At 43.2% G+C, this 22,642-nt stretch overlaps 1 protein-coding gene across 1 annotated transcript in view; it reads left to right on the top strand.

Moving 5' to 3' along the window:
• EXT1 (exostosin glycosyltransferase 1) overlaps positions 1–22,642 on the top strand; it is a 264,668-nt gene that overhangs the window by 224,034 nt on the left and 17,992 nt on the right. The window contains exons 2-5 of the mRNA XM_037148789.2: positions 6,947–7,040; positions 8,454–8,561; positions 13,138–13,257; positions 20,202–20,334. Coding sequence (XP_037004684.2) covers positions 6,947–7,040; positions 8,454–8,561; positions 13,138–13,257; positions 20,202–20,334 — 455 coding nt within the window. The remainder of the gene's footprint in view (positions 1–6,946; positions 7,041–8,453; positions 8,562–13,137; positions 13,258–20,201; positions 20,335–22,642) is intronic.

The raw sequence follows: 22,642 nt of genomic DNA on the forward strand, positions 1-22,642 counted from the left end.
TGATGTCACACCTCCCGCAGGGGCCTCCCGTTCTAGCCAGTGCCCACGAAATGTAACCGCTTTCCCTTCACTACACTGAAATGGATTTTCCATGGACATAAACAGGGACAGTCTTGTACGGAAGCCAAAGGTGACAGGGTAAATGGAAACAACTGTCCCTGGTTGTCACCAGTCTCGCTCTCAGCAGTGGACGCTGGGGTGGGCAGCCTCATTCTGATGAGCATCACGAAGAAGTAAATTTCTAATCCTCGACAATGACTGGGTGCCCAGAGGTGCCAGCGGCAGGAACCGCATCGCCTCCAAATAGTGAGCGCCCTCCTGCTGGGGGCACTGCGTGTCCCCAAGACTGTGGCCAGTCTGGTCAGCCAAGCGGGAGTTTCACTCATCTGCGTGTACCCAGCACAGGACATAGAATAGCTCATTCGTGTGCAGAAAGACTGTGGGCCTGAGTGGCATGAAGAAGTGGAGGCCCCGTGGATGTGGTGAATTCTCAGAGACCACAGGGGCCTATATTTTTCCGTAAAAAGCTTACAAGACGTCAAACACAGATAGTACAGTGGCTGGAACGGGAGACCCATTTTCTAGGTAAAATACTGACTCCGTACATTTGTTTCTCAGTTCTAAGCTGTGCCATGGGTCAGTTTCATATTATTACATGTTATGAACTTCTCAGTTTTTGGAAAAATAATTGAAATTTTAAGGGTTAAATCTGTAAAGGCCAAGAAAGGGTTTAAGGCAACATAAGTAGCAAATAACAGAGCACCCTCTCTGATTGACCTGCGGTGCCCTGGGGTGGGGTTTGAGTGGGAGGGTCTTTTTACATTAGTTGCTAATACTTGAAACTAATGAACTGCTTAGGAGGTTACTCCCTCAAGAAATGTTATTTTCAGACACCGAGTTTGGGTGGGCTGACTGAGGAAGCATCGTGATGTTACTACAAGCAAAGACCCTTCAGAGTTTGAGAACCTGGAGTTGGAGCCCTGCTGGCTGCATAGCTGTGTCCTACCTTGGCAAGGTCATTGGGCTCTGACCTTAATGCTCCCCATGAAGTCGTGAGGATTCCCATCGTCAGTATGTCATTCTCCTGCGTGACTCGTGACCACCCACACAGGATCCCGTCTGAGCCTCAGGAGACAACACACGTAGTCTTCCCACTGGCACATGGCCAGTGTCAGCAGCCTCAGCCGCTCTCCTGGTCTCACCCACCCCAGACTAGGTGGTTTCTTTTGCTTCCGTGGCATTTTTTCCTGCCTTGAAACTTCTGCTTCCTGTTAGTCTGTTGCCAGGCTAATTCTTGCTTCTTCTCTAATGCTTAGCTCAGAGTGTCCCTTCCTCCAGGAAAAACCTCTGCTTCCCACTCTCCCCACCAAAGCTCCCATGTGGCCGTAGTTCCTCTCTGCATACTCCCCGCTTGTGCCCCCATCACACCACCATACCGGTCCCCTCGCTTAATGGTAATCATTTGATAACACGCCTGCCTTTTCACTGGTTCCTTGAGTGGTACCTGATACATGGTAGACATTCCACTAAAGCTTGTTGAATGAATGCAAAAAGTACAAAAGGAAATGCTTCATGATTTCCTTTGATTTTGACTATCCCAGTGTGCTTTAGGGAACTACAGCAGTCCTGCATTGTTTTTGTTTTCTTCCTTTTTTTTTCTTAAGGGATGTTATTCAAACCCGGGAGTAAGCAAAGACTAAGTACTTCTGAGGGTGGGAGCTGGAGGGGGCCCGTCAACTGTAGATGGAAAGTTTCTTCATAGATACATTCTTGAGACAAACTGACAAGATCATGGGGAGACCAGTATTGTCTGACTGCAGAGTTAAGAGGCCGGATCACTCGCTTCTTCCCTCTCCTCTTTGATTAGCGAAACACAGCTCACATGGCAAACGTGCACACTGCAGGGGACTCGTGGGGACCCCGAGGGACCCGTGGGCACGCCACGGCAGCAGCATCCTCGTCTGTGTGGCTTTGATGATGAGGCACATTCCTTTCAATTAGAAGCTGCTGTTCCACCGTGATTCACAGCTTGGTTCCAGTTTACTTTAAAGGGTCTGCTCCCCACTTCTTCGTGGCTCTGTCTTTGGGCATCAGCCCTCTTTTTTATTTTTGTTACCAGTTTTTAAAATGTGTTTATTCCTCTCATCCTTATATTGTGTGGCCTTGATCTTGTTTGTTCTTCACGACTTTGAAGCTCAGAGATGTTACACAATTTTCACAGGGTTGCATAGAAAGTAGTGGATACAGAACCCAATTCCTTACCCAGGTTTTCTAACTTCACATGTATTTCCCATTATATTCTATTGCACCGCCTCAGCTGTAATGGTAATAGCTACCGTATATGGATTTCTTATAGTGAGCTGGGCTTTACTTAAAATAGATCATTGAATCCTCACAATGGTGAGTATTAGTCACATTTTGCCAACCTAGAAACTAAGATTCAGACAAATAACTTCTCCAAGATCACTCAGCTCGAAAATGGCAGAGCTGAAATTCGAACCAAGAGATTGGGCTGTCGCTAAAGCTGCTTAGCCACTAAGCTTTTAATTACTAAGCCCTTAACTAACTACCACGCCAGTCATTCTCAAAACGTAAGGTGCGTCCTAATTACCTAAAGGATTTGTTCATACTCAGAATTCTGGGTCCTTCCCCCAGCCTTTCCGATTCAACACAACAGGCCTGAGTGATGCTGGATGTTGGGTTTCTAGCAGGTTCCCAGATGGCGCCCCCCGGTGGGGAGAACACACGTCCAGAACCCTGAGCCCTGCCACACTGCCGCCCGCCGCCAACCCCCCTTCCCAGTGGTGCTGAATTACTGCCAGCAAAAATGTGTTTCATATGGAGGGGAAGGACTTTAATTATGCTCTATTACACGGCCCATTTTAAATGAGGTGTATCCCATATATCACACGGTACAACTTCGAGGAGAAAATGACGACGGCCGCAGGGCGGTGCCGCTTTCAGGGTTAAATTCGGGGTCATGTCGTTCTAATCGCATTCTTCTCTGCAGCCATTTATGAGAACTGTCCTCCCTGTGTCATCACCTACACAACGGGGAACTTAATGCCCATCCAAAAGGGTAACAAAACCATTTATTAATAAAGCTGAACGTTCTCGGAGATTAATTGCCTCCCTCATCCACTTGCCTTCTTGCTTAGGATAGTCTCCTGTTTTTTAAGAAGTGTACGATTTGCGTTTTTAACCTGGAGTGATCTCGGGGAGAATGAGCCCTCCCTGTCACCTCCTCATGCTTCTCCCCAGTCTACTGGTAACCATTCATCTGTTTCTGTAATTACAGTATCTCAGGTGTGCTGTGTAAGTGGAATAATGCAGTATATATCCTCTAGGGATTGGCTTTTTTACTGAGCATAATTTCACTGGGCTGGTTGGGTAGGTCAGTGGTTCATTTTGTTTTATTGCCGAGAAGTATTCCAGGCTCTAGATGTACCGCAGTTTGTTGAATCATTTACCCATCGAAGGACATTTGGATGGTGTCCAGTCTGGGGCTGTTAAGGATGAAACTGCTGTGAACGTCCATGGACAAGTTTCCGCATGAGGATAAGTTTTCATTTCTCTGGGATAAGTGCCCCAATGTGCCATTGCTGGGTTGTGTGCTAAGCCTGTTTCAGTCTCACAAGACACTGCCAAGCTCCTCTGCGTCGCGGCTGCACCGTGTACCTCCCTACCAGCAGCATGTCAGGGCTCCAGTTTCTCTGCAGCCTTGCCCCACCTGTTCTCATCCGTTAGCCTTGATTCTGGCCAAGCTGGTGGGTGTGAAGTGATCGCTCCTTGTAGTTTTGGTTTGCATTTCCCTAATGACTAATGCCGTTGAGGATCTTTTCATGGTGCCTCGTGTCTTTTCTTTGGAACAATATCTATTCAAACCCTTTGTTTTAAAATTGGATCGTCTTTTTATTGTTGACTTGGGAGAGTTCTTTACATATTCTTGATAAATGCCCTTTCTCAGATTTATGATTTACAGCTTTTCTCTCCTTTCTACGGTTGTCTTTTCATTGTCGTAATGGGTATTGGGAGAGAGGAGCCCAGCCTTCCTGGGTATAGTCCCCTGAGCTTCTGTAAGGCGGGGCTGGTAGGGGTTGGTCAGCTCCAGGAGCAGGTCCTGGTTCAGATGCTCCAGACAGTCCCTGTTCTTACTGAGATTTGGCAGAGTCTCTTGAACAAATGTTTTTCCATTTATAATTATGCCCTTAGGACAATTTCCAGAAACTTTAAATGAATTTTTAAAAATAATTTTTACGAGCTAAATTGCTCTTTTCCTGGGGAGAATGGCCACGGAGTTCTCTACTATGTCAGCCTGGAAGGCCAGCCTGTTCTGGTCGTTGGTGACCCTGTGAGAAGTTCAGCACCGGGGGCAGGACCTTCCCTCGACAACATTTGCAGGACTGGACCAGTGCCTAGAACATAGCGCCTGGAAGAGTGACCCAACGAGTGGATGCGTGGAAGCACTTTGGAGGAGGGAGATGTGGGGTATGTGAGAACACGAAAGTGGCGGGGGGTAGGGGGCTCCACAGAAAGTTTGAGGGGGAGGCACCGAATCCACACGTGGTCCTGCTGGAACCATCGTCTGCCTCCCTTGCAGAGCATCATTGCTCCTTTGGTTACAACGCAGCAGCAATGCACAGGCCCATTGTCACGGAGCCCAGAAGAGAGCCTGGTTCATGGGCTGAGCATGGTTAGGAATCTGAAACCCATTGTTGTGAGTGATGCGTGTGTACGTTCCGTTTGTGTCTTTGGGTGTCGTGAGGAATACACGTGTTAAACATCCATCATGTACCCATGAGCAGACTTCCAGTTACACACGCATGCACACACACATGCAGGAGTTACGGAGAACTTTGGAGTGGCGGGGTGTTCTCAACGGACACTCTTCTTTCTTACAGTCATACAGGAAAAAAAGGAGTGTTCAAACAATCTTGGGCCAGCTAGCCCACCCAGCTCCCTCGGCAGGCGAGAAAACCGAGGCCCAGAAAGCCCCTGTGTTGTGTCCGTAATCTCACGTCTGCCTAGTCGTGGGTTCCTGCAAGAACGCTCTTCCCACACCGCGTGGGAAGGCACACACGCTTGTCACCTACGCTTTATTTGCTGCTTCAGCAAATACTCGTTCTGCACAACCACTTAAAAACCAAGTTATGCCCAGGCATCACTGTCATTTGAACTTGGCCTCTAACTTCTCTGCCTTTTCTCTCCCTCCACTGCTTTCCTAGAGTAAACTGTGCACCTGGCAACTTTGAAACTTGTTACAATCCAGAACATTAATAGGATTTTACATTTTTAGCAGCCTAATGAGGAGGATGTAGGACCTTCAGTACCACCAGCCCCTTGAGGGTTTCTATTCTTGGCGTTTATTAAACTTTGCTGTAGCCTGAAGTGTATTTGACCTTTTTATATTTAAAAAATTCAGTTTAAACTTTATACATGTATGTGTGTGTACACGTGTGTACATGTGCGTACACGTTTCCTTCTCCATCAATTAGGCAGAGATTCAGACATTATCAGCACTAGAATGTGAACATGCCTGTCAGTTTTTTCCCTTCATTTGGTGAGGGAGAGGGAAGTGAAGCCATTACCATCAGAATTTAATATTTTTCTTATTTAGCTAAATTTGAGCCCTCTTAAATCTTTTCTACTTTGAAGTCTATTTTGCACTTTAATTAATGCAGCGAGGGTTTTTATTTTACTCTCAATGGAGATAATCTTAATCCATTCACAGTGACCTTTTCTTGTGCAAATTAGTTCTACACGCTTGTTTAAGCAAATGGTCCTTTGCCTGATGTCTCTTCTTAATGACGGGTTTATAATTGAAAATTGGCTTCCTCCCATACGCCTGGTTTGTATGACAATATAAAAATAGATGTGGACTTTAAAAATATAAATTTATATATCAGGGCCCCAAAAAGAGGAGGGAAGACTCCAGTGCCTCAGGCTATGATTAAATTAGACTGAGAGGCAGAAAATGCTGGTGGCGTGTGCGACTGTCAAAGTCACACCTGTCTGCGGAGCATTGGATGTTCTCGAAAAATGAGACTGATTTCATCTTAGCTCTGAGAACCTGGGCTTTCACAGGACGGGAGCTGTCTCTTGTTTCTCAAGTTTTCTTAAATTCGTAATGAACTGGAAACCGCGCGCTGAGCATGATGTTTGTGGAAATCACATTTACACTGATGGCCCTAAACAAATGCAAGGCTCCTCATCTTCCCTGCATTCACCAGCATCAACAGCTGACACTCCGGTTCAGCATTTTTCCAAGGGCAAAGGCAATAAGGTACCATCAAGTGGTGTTTGTATGGAAGACACGGTCACAAATTTATATTCCTCTTTCCCCACTTCTTAGGCTGGCTCCTTCCCCCGGAAGTCATGTCAGCCGCCCTTTGACAGCAGGAGCATGTGTCTGGGGTAACTGAACGTTCTCGGTTAAATGGAGAAACTCCGGCTTGAAGGGGAAAATAAATGTTGTTTTGTGCTTGTAATGGAGGTTTTCTGAGTAGGTTTTAATAGCATGGTTTCATGGGGTGGGGAACAAGAACAGTCGTAGTTCCGTGAGTGACATGGCATTAAAGAAGGAACATTGGCAGTGGGTTTTTTTTTCTTTTAAGCTCATGGGAGCAGCGCTTTCCTTCAGGACGCAAAAATCTGATTTTGCAAAAGAAAGCCTGAGCGACCAGATTGTTCCTGGGACCATCCGACTTGTCCTTAATGGACTGTTTGCAAAAGACCCCAGTGGCTTTAGCTAACACGAAGGTTCCTGTGTGTCCTCCACGCAGTAGCCCCCACCCCCCCATGGGAAAGTGGGAACTGCCCACCTGGCATATTTCCGAGTTGCCCTGGGGATTTCATGCAGATGGGCATCCACACAGCATCCTTCATCCCTTCATCCCTTCATCCCTAACGGGCCTTCGTTGGCTAATTGTTCCTCCTCTCCTTCCAGGTATGATTATCGGGAAATGCTGCACAATGCCACTTTCTGTCTGGTTCCTCGTGGTCGCAGGCTCGGGTCCTTCAGGTTCCTGGAGGCTCTGCAGGTAAGAGACCCTGAAACCTCCCCCCAGTAGGGCTGAGGAATGAAGGCAGAATCTTAGCACTTCTCCTGGGATCTAAACAAAGGCATGGTCTGCCTTGAACACCTGAAATCTGTTTTCCCAAGAAAATTTTGTCTTAAGTGGGGCAGAAGGAGGATTTACTCCCTGCCTTAAATCGTTTCACCTCCCGGGAGGAAGATGGGTTCTTCAGGGCATGATTGCAAGCTGAGGGCAGATCTGCTTGCTGCCAGGCAGGCTAGCTGGGCTCCTGGAAGCTAGTCCTACGAGCAATTGAAATGGCATTGGTTGTCATCCCCGAGAGCAAATTGCCTGTTGCATACCCCTCTCAGTATGATGCGCAGCAGGGTGGTGGTGCTCACGTGGCCCAGCAGTTTTGAGGCTCTGATACTCAGAGGTCCGTGGCTGTATCCCTGCATGGAGTCTCTGTGCATTAACCTCATTCTGCAGAAATGTCTCCTCTTGTTGAGACAGTCATCCACATTCCCTCCCTGGAAGATGCAGCCAGCCTTCCCCGATCTCAAGAAAGCATGTTCTCCAACGCCCCCTCTACTCCTTGTCCCCTTGCTGCGATGTTCCTGTCTCCTCTGTGCTCTGCACCTTGCCTGAATCTGCTTTTGTCACAGTGCTGCCTCACTTCCGTCGTTCTGTCCTGTCCTCTGACAGAAGAGCTTCCTTCTCTTGCACATCTTTTCCGGTGCACCTGTGTTCTGCGAAGCACATGGTCAGTAATGTTCCTGTAGCCCCTCGGGGTGCTGGTGGAGCACACTGATCCCTGGTTCCAGTTATGAGTTATTTGGAACCAGAATTTTGTCATCAGCCCCGTGTTTCTGGCAGTGAGATCACTGTGCAGGTAGTAAATTGCTGCAATGGTGGTTTGGATCCCTCTGCACGGAAGGAAACAAAGTTCTAGTTCAGACATTTGCAGAACACAGGAAAGGTGAGTGGTTAAGTCTGCAAAATGCTGTGTCAGAAGCAGAACCTCATCCGTTGCTCATGATATCCGGGGTAAACCACTTGCCAGCTGACCTGTGGCAGTTACACTGACCAAGCTGTTTATATTCAGCATTGGTTTACTGCTGAGGTTTTGTTGGTGAAAGATTTTGTTACATCAGTAAAGCTTTTCCAGTCTCCATGAAAGACAGGTCAGCCAGACCATGTGGTAGAATAGAAATGGGGCTTTGGGATTCTACAGCAAGGCTTGCAAATGTTACTGCCTCGGCTGAATACATACAATCTGCCTATGACTTGATAACTCATGAGAGCTTCCTTTCCTCTGGCCTCCGCCATTCATGCGGTATAACAAATGCCTGTAATTGAATTTGTACTGATTTGCCCCTGATGGGAATGGTTTCTGCTGTCACTCTCCTCACTCATGAGGTCCCCTTCTTTGCACAGGCTGCCTGTGTCCCTGTGATGCTCAGCAATGGATGGGAGCTGCCATTCTCTGAAGTGATTAATTGGAACCAAGCTGCCGTCATAGGCGATGAAAGATTGTTATTACAGGTAAGAAAGGGGCTGTGGCCTTCAACAGATGAGTAGATTATTGCCGCCCCCATCCAAACTTTCAAAGAAGATGAATCCAAAAGGTCAGCTCTGTAAAAGAAATTTTATCAGGGAAAATGGTCTGTGTCATGGCGAATATGAAGTCATTTAATATGACATTGTGCACTTGCCAGCACAGAATCTGCCCAGGTCCAGGGAGTCTATTAGGAAAAGGAGAAGTCGCAGGCAATGGGTGTGAGCTTTGATAGTGAATAGAGGTGCGTCTCCACCCCCTTCACCACCCAGGATTTTTAGACTTGATGTAAGAGAGGTCTTATACCATCCTACTGCTTCATATTCCTCTCCCCTGGTTCTATATTTGCCTGCAGATTAATTTTCAGAAAGAGAGAGGTCTCTAGGGTTGATTTTTATAATTAGTGTTGTCATTGCTCAAATGATCCGCTCTGGGAACTTGAGTGAGTGTTATCTTTAAGATATCTAGCTGAAAGAGCAGCCTCTAATAAAAATGTTTTCTTTAAATCTATTTTTGGCCATTTAGATTTTTAACATTTTATTGTGATAAGAACATGTACTACGAAACCTCTCTTAACGAATTCTGAGGTGTGCAATGCATTATTGTTGTCTGTAGGCACAGTGTTGTTGTGTGAGCTTCTTCATCTTGTTTAATGGAAATTTTGTGCCCACAAATTAGCAACTCCCTGTATCTCTTCCCCCAGCCCTTGGCCACCATATTTCTACTTTTTAATTCTATGAATCTGACTCTTCTAGACACCTCATGAAAGTGGAATCATGCAGTATTTGTGTTTCTGTGACTGGTTTATGTTACTTAGCATAATGTCCTCAAGGTTCCTCTACGTTGTCCTATGTTATGGAATTGAGACTTAATGTTGTTAAAATGTCAATATTACCCAAAGCAATCTGTAGAGTCGATGGAATCCTTATCAAAATGCCAGTGGCATTTTTTACTGAAATAGAAAAATGGTTCTAAAATTCATGTGGAGCTACAAAACACCCCAAATAGCTGAGTCAATCCTGAGAAAGAAGAACAAAGCTGGAGGCATCATACTTCCTGATTTCAAAATATATTACAAAGACACAGACATCAAAAGATTATGGTACTGGCATAAAGACAGCCATACAAACCAATGGACTAGATAGAATACAGAGCCCAGAAATAAATCCAAATACATATGGCGAACTAATCTTTGACAAGGGTATTTAATTAAAGTTTGGACTTCTCAAGAGCTGCTGGGAAGGAGATACAGTACTCACAGAGACATCCAAGGACAGCAACAGTTGGTCACTAAGGATTTATCCACAGCCCCTTTGGGTAATAACATTCAAGTTCTACGTAAATTACCATGCTCTTTTCTCTAAAATTATAGAATATTTAAATGCATTTTTTTCATGGCATTCTGTACTTTATCTCGAACTGCCACAGATATTTGTAGAATGATTCCTTTAATGTCCTTGCTCTTTTTGATATCCAGAAAATTGAGTTTCTAACTCTGTTGTTGATTCTGCTTTGGTGCTCCTTAGCGGGTCGACTAGCTAGATGGTGAAGTGAAGTGAAGCCGTGCTCTCCCCAAAGTAGCAGGGGAAATAGTTCTCAGTGAGAGAGCTATAGATTAGGCAAGGAAAGCTGAACCCAGCACCCGGAGCACATCCTCTGCCCGGTCCTCTGTGATCTGAGTGTCCTTGGGACCTCTAGGACGAAAGAGGCATTCACGGTCCAGGAGCCAGTGTCCTCCTGGCTCAAAAACGGTGAGCACCTGAAACCTTTACTCAAGAAAGGCCAGTCCACAGTGATGAACGAGGCTTTTCTTCACGGTGCCTTTTTTCTTTCATGACTTTGACAGATCATGCACATTCAGTGAAGGAAATTTGGGAAATAAAGGGGATACAAAACACGAGCCATAATTTCCCCATTCACGTACCAATGTTCCCATGAATTTGATGTGAATAAGTTGGGAGTCTTATCTTCGACGCAGAGAACATTGTGGGATACTTCTTTGTGGTCGTCCATTTTCTACCTTTTCACCAAAGTTGATGTGTATTCACCTTCTGGAGCAACTTCTTGGCTTGACCCTGAAGAGTGTGTTTTTCATTGTGTGCCCCCCCCCCCGCGCTTGCTGGTATTCTCCTCTCTCACGCCGTGTTCTGACTCTGCACAGCTGTCTCCCTACGGAACAGCGACAGCACTGTCGTTGACGGTGCTTTTAGAGAGCTGGCGAGGAGCCCAAATGTCTGCTCTGGGGATGTTTTTGTTATGTTACAATTTTTCATTTCCTGTTTTAGAACAGCTTGGATGTTTTTATTTGCATATGTTCTCGTCATCATGTCACCAAGAGAGCTCAGTGTGTATTTCTATATCTATTTTGGTAGATCTCATGAGTTTTGTTACCATCCACGACCTTTTATTAAGACTTTGGGTTCTGCAGCTTCCAAAACAATCTGGCCAAATTGGAATTAATTTATCACTTTTCCATACCAGCCCCTCAGGACAAGCAAATTAATAACCAACAGTCAAATGCCATTAAAACTTAGAACTCGGTCCTTTCAATCAATCGGAATTACCCTCCAGAACCCTTTGCAGGGCGATGGCAGACACTCGTGCTGTGCACACAGAGGAGGTGAATGTATTTCACCTGATGCCAGAACATCAAGATGCAGCTTATATGGGGGGGGGGGGCGTGTAGTGGAAGGATAATCCGTGATATCCCCTCTCTCCTTTCATAACCACAGCCCACCCCATTTCCTGGAGACCACGTTGCGATAGCTCTCGCCATTTTTCTAATGGAATGGTTCCTCATGACCATGATGAAACAGTGAAATCAATCTCTGTGACTCTTAAAAATGCCGCTGACACTTAGAAGAGAGCGTGATTATGAAAATTGAGCAGGATAATTTTTCTGGTCTTTCTTTGGCACTCTAGGTAATTTCTCAGTGAGTAAATAAAAATAAATTTGCTTCAACCTGCCAAGGATTCCTGATATGAATGCTCTGTCCACCTTCTCCAAGGGTATTTTCCTTCCATTTACACACTTTGGAGCCCAGATTTACTATCTGCTTTTGGACATGGCCAAGGCAAGACAGCTTGTCCTTCTGTTCTTATTACGAAGCAGTTTTACTGCTCCTCTTAAAAGCAATGCTGCCACCTTCCCCTCCAGTGGAAATTCAGATTTAGTCTTAGTCACAATGCTGTGGGTAACTCGTTAAAGCCACCAACAGAGCATTCCTGCGTCAGCTGAGGCCCGGGTGTCTGTCCAATTAGTTATGGGAAGCAAGCATGCAGAAAGAGGTGAGGACAGAAGGGCACTTGCTAAACACAAGGGGTCACCCCTAAGAGGGTGGACTCCATAAATGAGAGCAACCTTGTGCTGTAAGTGAGGATAGGAAGCAAGCCCAGGAAACTCACCAGAAACCCAGAAACACACCAGACCCAAGCAAGTTCGTATGTACACATGAAGCCGTTGGTCCAAGCTTGAATATTGTCACCCTTATGCCAATAATGATCACATTGGTAGTAATAATTGCTATTCTAATTAAACCCTTAGTGTTCTAGGAACTGTGCTAATAAGCACCTCTCTGATCCTTGTTACAACCTTCCAATGTTAGGCCATTTTAGAAATGAGGAAATGGCATCTTTGAGAGATCAAGTAACTGGTCCAAGGGATTGCTTCTAGTAAATGGTGAAGCCAAGAATCCCCGCCTTGTTTTGTCTAAGTCATGTGTCTTGTGCTTAACCATTAGCTATACTGCTAGTAAAAATAATGATATCCCTTTGGTGGCTTCAGATGGCCATGTTCAAGTCAACTCTTATTTTTTTAAGTGACTACTATAGAAAGGCCACTTTCCTGCCTTAAAATGTGTAGCAATATGGACAGCACATAGATGCGCCTTCAAAATTGTGTAGTGTGCCAAAGAGCAGTGGCGACTAAACCTATTCAAGGCTGGAAAGATTGTGTTAGATTGGAGTAAATAAATGCTGGAGACAAAAAGAGAGCTGGGGGGGGGGGCGGGCAGAAGAGCTCTCAGGGTGAAGCAGGAGGCATGTGCAAACAGAATGGACTAACCCCGGCTTCCCATTCATTGGAGAGGCTCAGGGCCATTCCCTGAAAGCCCTTGAGTAGGTACTTTGTAGTCCCTGGCACAGCATGTCTTAAAAGTGCTTTGAGGTGGGGATGATGGCTTTCAGCCTTTCCCCAAGGCCTGTAGCTCCTTTTCTGTAAAATGTGGTCATCCATGTGCAAGTTCAAGGATTTGTGGGAATCCGAGGAGAAAACAGCAATTGCTACTGTAGGAACACCCTAAACAACTGGTAACCTGCTTCTCAATCTGAGAAGTGAACTGTAACTTTCCTTCGTTCAAGTCGTTAAAGCAGATGCCCAGTAACTGCTGTTTTGTACCCAACACCTCTGAAAGGCATTTGAACTGAGAGACTGGTGATTTTTAGTAGATCTGTGTGCTCAGAGCCAAATGCTGTAAAGAACAAAAGCCCAGGTGGGTCATTTCGATGCAGTGACATGTCATTGTTGTCCAGTTATAGTTACGGTGTGTTCCCCTTGTGTTACAGATTCCTTCTACAATCAGGTCTATTCATCAGGATAAAATCCTAGCACTTAGACAGCAGACACAATTCTTGTGGGAGGCTTATTTTTCTTCAGTTGAGAAGATTGTATTAACTACACTAGAGGTAAGTGGGACCGCTTGGCCCTCTGTTGAGTAATGGTCCTTTATACGCTTCTCTTGGCCTTCTCTTTGCTGGTGGTGATGTGTATTTGGTCAAACGGGGCAAAATCGAATTTTCTGTGCTTTGAATAGGACAGTTAACTCTTTTTTTTTTTTTCACCTGCTCTGCTGTGTCCAAGCATGTAACTCCATTTCTGACAAACTCAGGGGAAAGCTGACAGGAGGAGAAACTGCACTCCTGCCGCAGAGATGGGCTCTGGCTCACATCCTTTCAGGGGTGTGTGGCTAATGACCGTCCTGTCACTCATACTTAATGGCATCCGTGGAAGACGTGTAGTAACCAAGTAGGGGGAAGTTTTCTACCACTGTAAACATACGAGTCAGTTCCTGGCCACCCTAGTCCAGTGTCACTGGGGTACAGCAAAACGAATTCTCAAGACATATACAACAAGCCCACCAGCATTGATATTGCAAGGATGTGTTAAAGAGAAAGCCAGGATTACACCCGTCTGGTTCAGAAAGTGTTAAACTGTATGAAATCAGCCAATCTTGTAGGCAGATGGGGGCCCACCTTCAAACTGCTTTTTTTTTAAGGCTGGAGGGAAAAAGGACAGGGAAGCATGGAGATGATGAGAACCTTTGGAAGTAGAGCCGGGAGCAATGGCCTGAGGCTACACCAAAGTAGCTCAGAGAGCTAAGAAAAGATTGAGGCAACTGCACAACTGCACACTGGTATGTAGGAAGGAGAGCAGGGGTGCTCCAGTGAGGCTGAGCACTCGGTGACTCTGAGGTGTCTGGATAATGAGGTGGTAGCATCTGGGGCCTCCTGTTCGGAGTATTTCCTTTGGAGCACACGCAGAGAAGTCTGAGTACTACCAAGAACACTGAGGTTACCCTGTTTGCCTGTTCCACTGTTTTCTTGCCACCCTGAGTATCAGAGCTGCTGCTGGCCCCACCCCAGGCACAGCGGGGCATTTACTTACCTACCCTGAGCCTAGCCTGGGCTCCTGCTCTCACCTGGGGCCATGCTTAGTCGGAGTGCCCTGTCAGGAATGGTGCACCTGTTTTTTTCATCCTGCAACCAGGTGAAACGGGCTGTTTAGGACCCAGGCTCACCCATGAAGGGGACAGTGGGGTCAGAATGGCTTCAAAAGGCTTCCTCATTGCAAGGAACGTCTCCTGTACCTCCAAAGCACTCCCTTCAATTAAATTGATTGAGTCTGCTGTTCATAGCAGCAGATTTGAATATGTAATAGGTGCTACTTTTCTTTTCTTTGATCCTGCCCTCTTTAGAAGACCTTTCCTAGGCCCTTCTTAAGGAGCATTGAGTGTCATTTTCTTCTTTTTCTTTTTGGAATAATAGTGCTTTCTTATCAAAGAAGTGCAATTTATTTTAGAAAATAATGGAAAATACTTATAAGATAAAATAACTTACCCATGCAAAATTGCTATTGACATGTACAGATAAATACATATGGTAGTTCTTTTCTATGCCAATGTATAAATATGTTTATTTATAAATAAAATATTTTTTATTTGAAAAGGAATCTTTCTGTACTTTGTATTTTTTCAGCTTAAAAATATATTGTTAATATTTTCTCATATTCTTAGATTTTTCTGTAATTATTTTAATGACTGTATAATACTCCATTTATATAATTTAATTTCTTTAATGAATCTCTGATTCGAACCTATTACTATTGTTTTTGACTTTTTATTTTATGTACACCATTAAAGCAAATAGTCATAGCACAAAATTGCTGGGCAGGTTCAAGATTACTTCCTTAGGAAAAATTCCTTGAATTCGAAGATTTGGTTCAAGAATATGACAAATGTTAGGATTTCTAAAGTGAATTGTCAATTTTTCTGTAATAGAATGGAAATAACTTATATTTCTCCCAGCTAAAATGAGAGGACCTGTTTTGAGTTTAGTATTTTTTCACTTTTACCAATATTGGGCATTATATCTTTAAAAATGACATATTATTATTTTCTTAACTTATATTTCTTAGGGTATTAGTAAGAATGAAATATATTTTTCATATATTTCTTGGTCAGGAAACTCATAAAGAAAGAAATGGAAATGGCCACCAAGTTGTCCCACCTTTTCTCATTAAGTTTTAAGACCTTATTATGTTAAAAAATACTAACTTTTTGCCTCTTATTGCAAATATCTTTCCCTAATTCCTAGTACACCTTTGTATTTGGTTGATGATTGAGCAATCTTTTCTATTTCTTAGGGTTAAAAAGAACTTTCCAACCACAATTCTCTTTTTATACACATATAATTACTTCTATTTTTCTAGTACTTTCAAAGTTAATTTTTTTATGTTGAGCTCTTCAATCCAATTTACTTTTATATATGACCTGCATTGGGGAAAAACCTGACTTTTTTTTTTTTTGACAAATTATGGTGTAGTTGTCTCGATGTATTTCGTTGGTGCTCTCACGTGCCACTCATGCCTCTTTGGCTCTGTTTCTAGCCTTTTCGTTTTGCCTTATCAGCCATCTACTCTCATACACCCAGACTGCATGGCCTCACTTTTCATTCTTTACTCTGCATGCTGTCCTCTGCTGCGAGCCTGTATTTATTTAACCACTCTGTTATTATTGACAGTTACGGCTATTTCTAATTATTTATGTTTATAGATATAGATACGAATTCTTTATTTAAACAAGGACTTCCTACGTGTGTCTTAGACGACACCTCTACTTCTCTAGTATGGAGTCCAGGAAGTGAGATCACTCATCCGAAGAGTCCAGGCGTTTCTGAGGCTCGTGCTACGTACTGTCAAATTAGTCTTCGGAAAGGCTGCATCCACCTAGACTCTCACATGCCTTCTGGGGGAGACTCTCGCTTACTGCGTGCTTGTCAGCCTTACGGATCATAATTAAAACACACACACACACAACTTCACTAATTTGCCAGATGAAAACTGGAATCTCATTAATTACATTTCTTTTGAGTGTGGTTTATTGCGTAGATCTGGTCATGGGCCTATTAAGTTAACAGTGCTCGATTATCCTGTAATAACAGTTGGATGTGTTATATTCATCAGAACAGGAACTTAGGTCAAGCTGTTTCATCTCTGGAAATGTCTCCTTCCCCTTGGATTTAAGCCCTGTGGTTCTTTAGCCTCACAGTTGTTTTGAAAACACTGGGAACCATGTACTTCATTCAGATTTATAGCAACTGTCAAATCCCCTTATATAGTCTCAAGATCAGGTTGGAACAGTCTGACTTCGTAACTGAATTGCATGAGAGATACCATCTAGTTTCCCTTTTTAATTCAGAACTCAGATAACCCAGAAATCCAATGTAAATAGAAAAACAGAGACTGGCAGAAAGTGCCATCCATGTAACACAAATAAACAAAGCCAATCTGTTTGTAAGAAGTATTTAACTAATTCATAATAATGATACCCACTTGGCTTAGAAGGTAGATAATACAAGTCCTTCAGTCCCTGCTGCAGCCCCAAAGGTCTGAGGGTAGTTCAGAGTTACTATAGACAACAGAGATTTGAGGGCCCCTGGCTTCCGGTGGTTCTGCACTCAGAGACTTTCCTCCTTGCCTTCTGTATTCTAGGCCATGAGAAAGGGATTACTTAGGTTTGGAGATTATGAGCATTAAAGTCGTAGGTAGTACTTAGACACAATTGGAAACAGCACACACCTCATTCCCTTCTCAATGCCAGGGTCATGTCGTTAGTACATTCTATTGTGCGGCACTCTGTCATATTTGGGATTCAACTAGTATAGTATTTCCAGTGTGACTGAAGTTTCCTTATTCTGCATCTCAGAATTAAAGAGCTATTTAATAAGAGCTAAGCCCTTTGGAGCTTTGTCCTTTTGTGTGTGCAAATTGACAAGGAGTGATGGGAACAATAATAAAATGCTGTCGACAGTGTCCCTCCCTGAATTCCATTATTTGTGAGAATACTGTACAAGAGTTCCCTGGCACAGAGGATTGACCCATAGGAGCTCAGTCGGAATCAGGGTGAGCGAAAAAAAGAAAAAGGGCATGAGATTGTAATAATACATGAAACCAGCTAATGTTAGCTCGGAAAGCACATTTTTAGTGGATTTTTGTAAAGTCTTCATTCTTTATTTTTCTCTTCAGTTCTCTAACCATGCACATTTAAACCACAGTCTCACTGATGCTATTGTACCATGAGATCTTAAAATCAATGAGATAATGGAAATAGAAAGTTGGTTTGGCTTGGAGTGAGGTGACATATGGTGGCACTGTGTGTGTTCGGTAACACTGCGTTGGTCAAGAGACCACGTCAGAGCCACACGGAGTGACTGTAACCTGTAATCAGTAGTCTATTATTTTTTTTTTAAAGATAAGACAGAAAAAAAGAAAAATGAGGCTGTCATTCTTCCCTTTGAATTCACACTAATAGGAAACAATATTCTTATTGAGGGTGCTATTTGGGACTATAATAATAAATATGTGTATATGTTTGTGTCTATGTATGTGTTGATTTTCTTTATAGTCCAAGTTGTATCAAACCTCCGAATGTAATATCTCCTTTCACAGCAATACATGTGGGTCCCAAATGCCCTGAAAGGATTCTGGGAGCTGTCCAGTGTAGTGATGGGGAGAATGGGATGTTAGGAGAGGGACAAAATGACCTTTCTCTTTGGTGACATGAGAGCCACACTCTTTCGAAGTTTTGAGAAGGCAAGTTGACACAAACTTTTTAGAAAGACATTTGGCAGTAAAATGAACAGCCTTAAAGGTGTCCATACTCTTTGACAAAATCTTAAAGAAGCAATCTTAAATGTGGAGAAATTTAATTCACAAATGTGTTCATTGCTTTGCATAGAAAAATGTGTACTCTTGTTGGTCTTTTTAAAGAAGTAAACCATGAGAACTGTTAGTAATATGGAAAGATGTCTATAATACATAATGTCTATGATGTTACAGCTGTGTGAAAATGGAGAAATCTGTGCCTAGAAAATGAACACAGGAATGAGATTTTCTTATTAATGGCAAAAGCAACTCAGATTTTAAGTGTTAAAGCTTACACTACTCTCCCTAACAACCCTGAGAGGTTGTTATTATTGCTGTGGTATTTTATTGTTTATTACAAATGAGGAAAGTGAGTCATCAAGGTGGCCAGTTGCTTGACCCAGTTTAAATTGAACATTTGCTCTTGCTTTCATACATTTGCTGATATCTTCCTGTTAAGATCCATCTGAAGAGAATATCCTATGCTCATTGGTGTTTCAGAAGTACTGTAATACATTACTGTATCCTCGAATTAAAATGATAATGATGTTGTGATACTCAACCAAAAAAAGTCTATGACAGTGGGAAGCATGCCAGCCAGAGACCTGCTGTGAGTCCCATGTCTGCATTCCATGTCACTTTGTAGGGAGGTCAGATTCATGATGCTGTCTAGTGTCACTTTACTCTGTGTCTTGATACCAAACTCGTTTCAATGACCGTGTGCTGCGAGGTACATAAATTTGGAAAGCAAAAAATGGAGGAATGAGAAACTATAAAGGAAACTAAATAGGTAGTGGATTTGGATGAATTATTTTAAGAAAACAAACTGAAATACATGGTGTACAAAGTGAAATTGCCAGCCATGTAACAACCCTTCACAACCATAACACTTTTCCATAATTAATGCTTAACAACAGCATTTTAACTCTGCTATACCACAAAGAGGAAACATTAATATATTAGCTAGATTCCTGAGATCTCCACCCTGTTACAGACCTCTCCCCAGACATATAAAATTAGCCATTTTGATCTGGGGGAAAGAGAAAATACAGAAACTTTCTCTTTGCTCCTTTTTTTCCTTCCTTATTAAGAAATATAAACATGATAAGGTTTGCAAAGATAAATACTGTAGCTCACTTTATTACTTGTCTAGTCACTGTGTGGGATGAGATGAGGGTGTTAATAACCTTAGCAAATAATAAAACTGCATTTAAAATGGTCTGTACTTAAAATCACATTGCATAAAATGAGGAGCTGGAAAATGATGATTTAGGTTTTAAATCTCTTGAGATGTATGACAGGCTTTCTTTTTTTTTTAAGTAGAAGAAAAAACATTGCTGAAAACTCGAAATTCTGTATCAAGTTAATTATTTGCCAAATCATATCTTAATGAGTGGTTGGTATAATTACAAGACTTTGAAAGTCACGGAGAGAAATCTGTAAAGTGGATTAATCACATTTGCCTGACAAATGGTCCAGGATGGGAGAATGCCTGGCTCGAAGTGTAGAATTTAATGATCTGCAAGGTCCCAAAGTCCAGAGAAACTAATGATCTAGCTTATTATTAGTCTTCATATGCCATGGCTCTTGTCCTATTATGTAGGGTATTTTAAATAATTCTTACCTCACTACTCTTTGAGATGAAATTCAAGAAAACTTCAGCTAACCCATACCCTAAAGTCCAGTGGTTGACTTTGAAAGGAAAATGAAATATGATAAGCACATGTATCTGCCTCCTGAATTAAAGCCACAGATCAAAGCCGCCACAGCTCCCGGAATGGGCCATACCTTGCACATGCCTTTGGCCTGGTCTTCACAGGGTCTGCACTGACTCCTCTGTGCACGAGGCCAGATCCGCCTGGGGGTGGATGCAGACCCACTGTAGATGCTCATCTGTCCAGGAAACCATGCCACACACTTGAAATGAGCGTGGACTTGACTTCTGATTACAGAAAGACGAGGTAGTGTGGGTGGCTAAACTGAAGTCTAGTCAGGAAATTTGGTCAGCCGTATTTCATCTTTCTTTTTTTCCCATTGCTCAGTCCTCTCTTTGTGTTCAGACACTTTTATCGGCGGAGAATCGGCAGGCTGCGGGGTTGTGGGGGGAGCGTAGATTCGCTCCTTTGAGTTTCTTCATCCCTCCGGTAGGACTGAGCGCAGCCCTTACCAGGTACCGTCATCGTCTCCATGTGCTGTTTCTGTTTTCCAGATTATTCAGGACAGAATATTCAAGCACATATCACGGAACAGTTTAATATGGAACAAACATCCTGGAGGATTGTTCGTGCTACCGCAGTATTCACCTTATCTGGGAGATTTTCCTTACTACTATGCTAACTTAGGTAAGCCTGCCCCTTCCAGGGTACTCACCGCCCTTGTGTAGCCTCACGATGCCCCGAATCAAAGCCCCTTGATTTTTCTGTTCTGGATCGGGGTCTCTCTGACCGCCCGCCCTGGAGAGAGATTGCTGACCGAGCCCCGTCAGAAAGGGTGTATCAAGGTCAAGAATCGTAAATCCTGCAGAGCATGGCAAAGTGAAAAAGAATGAAAAATGCCTTTCTTGTCTGAGCAGCTATGTTTCACATTTTGCAGAGTCAATTCTTTTTAAGAAATAGGCTCCCCATTTGGAACATGGCAGTGGGTTACCCATAATTTTAAGTCTCATGTGGAAAATGGAGCTAGAAAATCTCACCCTAATATTATTTTCATAATCCCAACTTCTCTATCTCATACCAAAGAAAAACTGAATTAATAAAGGGAAAGGAGAAAGATCTAAGAATATTCGACAAGGGAGATATGTATCACTCATTCAACATTTATTATGCTTCTCTTATAATATAATAATATAATCTTATAATATCTCTCTACGTTAATGAAATGCTAGGTGATAGAAGAGTCAAATCAGACACAACATCTGCTCTCGGGCAGATTTTAGTTTAATATGAATGGGGCAAAAGGACATGGGCAGAGGGACAAAGGTCTCCAACACGCTGCCGTGACTGTCATAGGTATTTTTGTACTTGGGGCACAGTTGCTCCCGTATAACATCTTGGACATTGCCCACCATTCAGTTCCAAATCTGAGAACCCTGGGACAGGAAAGCACCTTTCAAGTTGGTGAGGCAAAGAGATTCTCAGATTTTCCTACCCAATGCTGATATTCTCTCATAACTCCCTCCCCCTCTTTTGAGTTGTATATATGTTTAGCTGATAAGAAGTACCCTAAAAACCTGTGGCCTGAGGTAGCAGCCAGTGACAAAGAACCCTCGAATCCAGTCCAACCGTGTCATGGAGATTGTATCAAGATCAGTGACGGGTCTACACTGGGTAGCAATACAATTTCTGTATATTTCTTATGGAGCATTAATATCTTCATTTGGAGTTAGCACATTAGAAGTGTAGAGTGATGCTCCTCAATCTATTAGAAAAAAATTAAAAAGCAGTGACTTGCCCCCACTGTTAAACAGCAAACCCCTCCATCGTCTTTATTCTTCTTACTTGACAAAATCTTGAATGTGTATCTTGATAGTGGGAAAGTTAGCTTCTTTCTAATATGCAATTAAAGTGCTAATGGTATGATATAATTTGCTCTACAAACATTCATATAATCCCTTAATATACATAATCTGATTCTTACCTTTATCACATCAGCATCAAATCTTATAACTTAAATGTTCCTGCACTCTTGTTCACATGCAAGCTACTAAAATGAGAAATCAGTGGATCTAAACCAGTGATGTTTTAAAATGTTGTTTAACCCTGACTGGTGTGGTTCAGTGGATTGAACATGGACTTGGAAGCAAAGGGTTGCTGGTTCGATTCCCAGTCAGGGCACATGCCTGGGTTGCAGGCCGGATCCCCAGTAGGGGGCACATGAGAGGCAACCACACATTAATGTTTCTTTCCCTCTCTCTCTCTCCCCCCCTCCCCCTCTCTCTAAAAATAAATAAATAAAATCTTAAAAAAAATACAAAACTTTTAAAAACTGGTTTCCAATTTCATAGTGAGTTCTTACAAGAATACTTGTGCCGGGAGAGGCCATCTCACTTTCTCTTTGGTGACAGCTTTGCACAGTTATGCTACCCTTGTCTCTCAGGGTTCCCAGCACACACTTGGCCGAGGTCTGGGTCACACACTTTTCTGTCAACTCTGTTGCTGCTGCATAAACAAGATTCTTCCATCCCAGAATGATAACAATGGTGGTGGTGGTGATGCCAGCAGCTACCAAAGACCGACCCCTTCTGTTTGCTAGGTCCTGTTCTAAGCACTTTGTATGCATTAGCTCATGGAATTGAATTCTCATAAAAGCCCGTATGGTTGCTACTGTTATTATCCACCCCGTTTCACAACTGTTGAAGCATGGAGGGCTAAGTAATTTTTCCAAGATTCCATCACCAGTAAGTGATAACAAAGTGCTGTCCAAACCTTAGTCAGGCTCTCGGTGCTATTCTTTTAACTTCTACCACTTGCTAGTTGTTATTAACCACATAATTAAGATTAAGACACATGCAAACACCCTGGGAGAGAGCGCCTTTACTTAAACCCATATTAAGATGTAAGTAACTAGGGTAGACCCTTTACGAGTTGAGAGTGGGGTGCGTGTGTGTGTGTGTGTGTGTGTGTGTGTGTGATTAGACTTTGGGTGCCTACA

The sequence above is a fragment of the Artibeus jamaicensis genome, unplaced genomic scaffold, assembly GCF_021234435.1.
Source record: "Artibeus jamaicensis isolate MK-2021 breed Jamaican fruit bat unplaced genomic scaffold, CSHL_Jam_final scaffold_916, whole genome shotgun sequence".
NCBI lineage: Eukaryota > Metazoa > Chordata > Mammalia > Chiroptera > Phyllostomidae > Artibeus > Artibeus jamaicensis.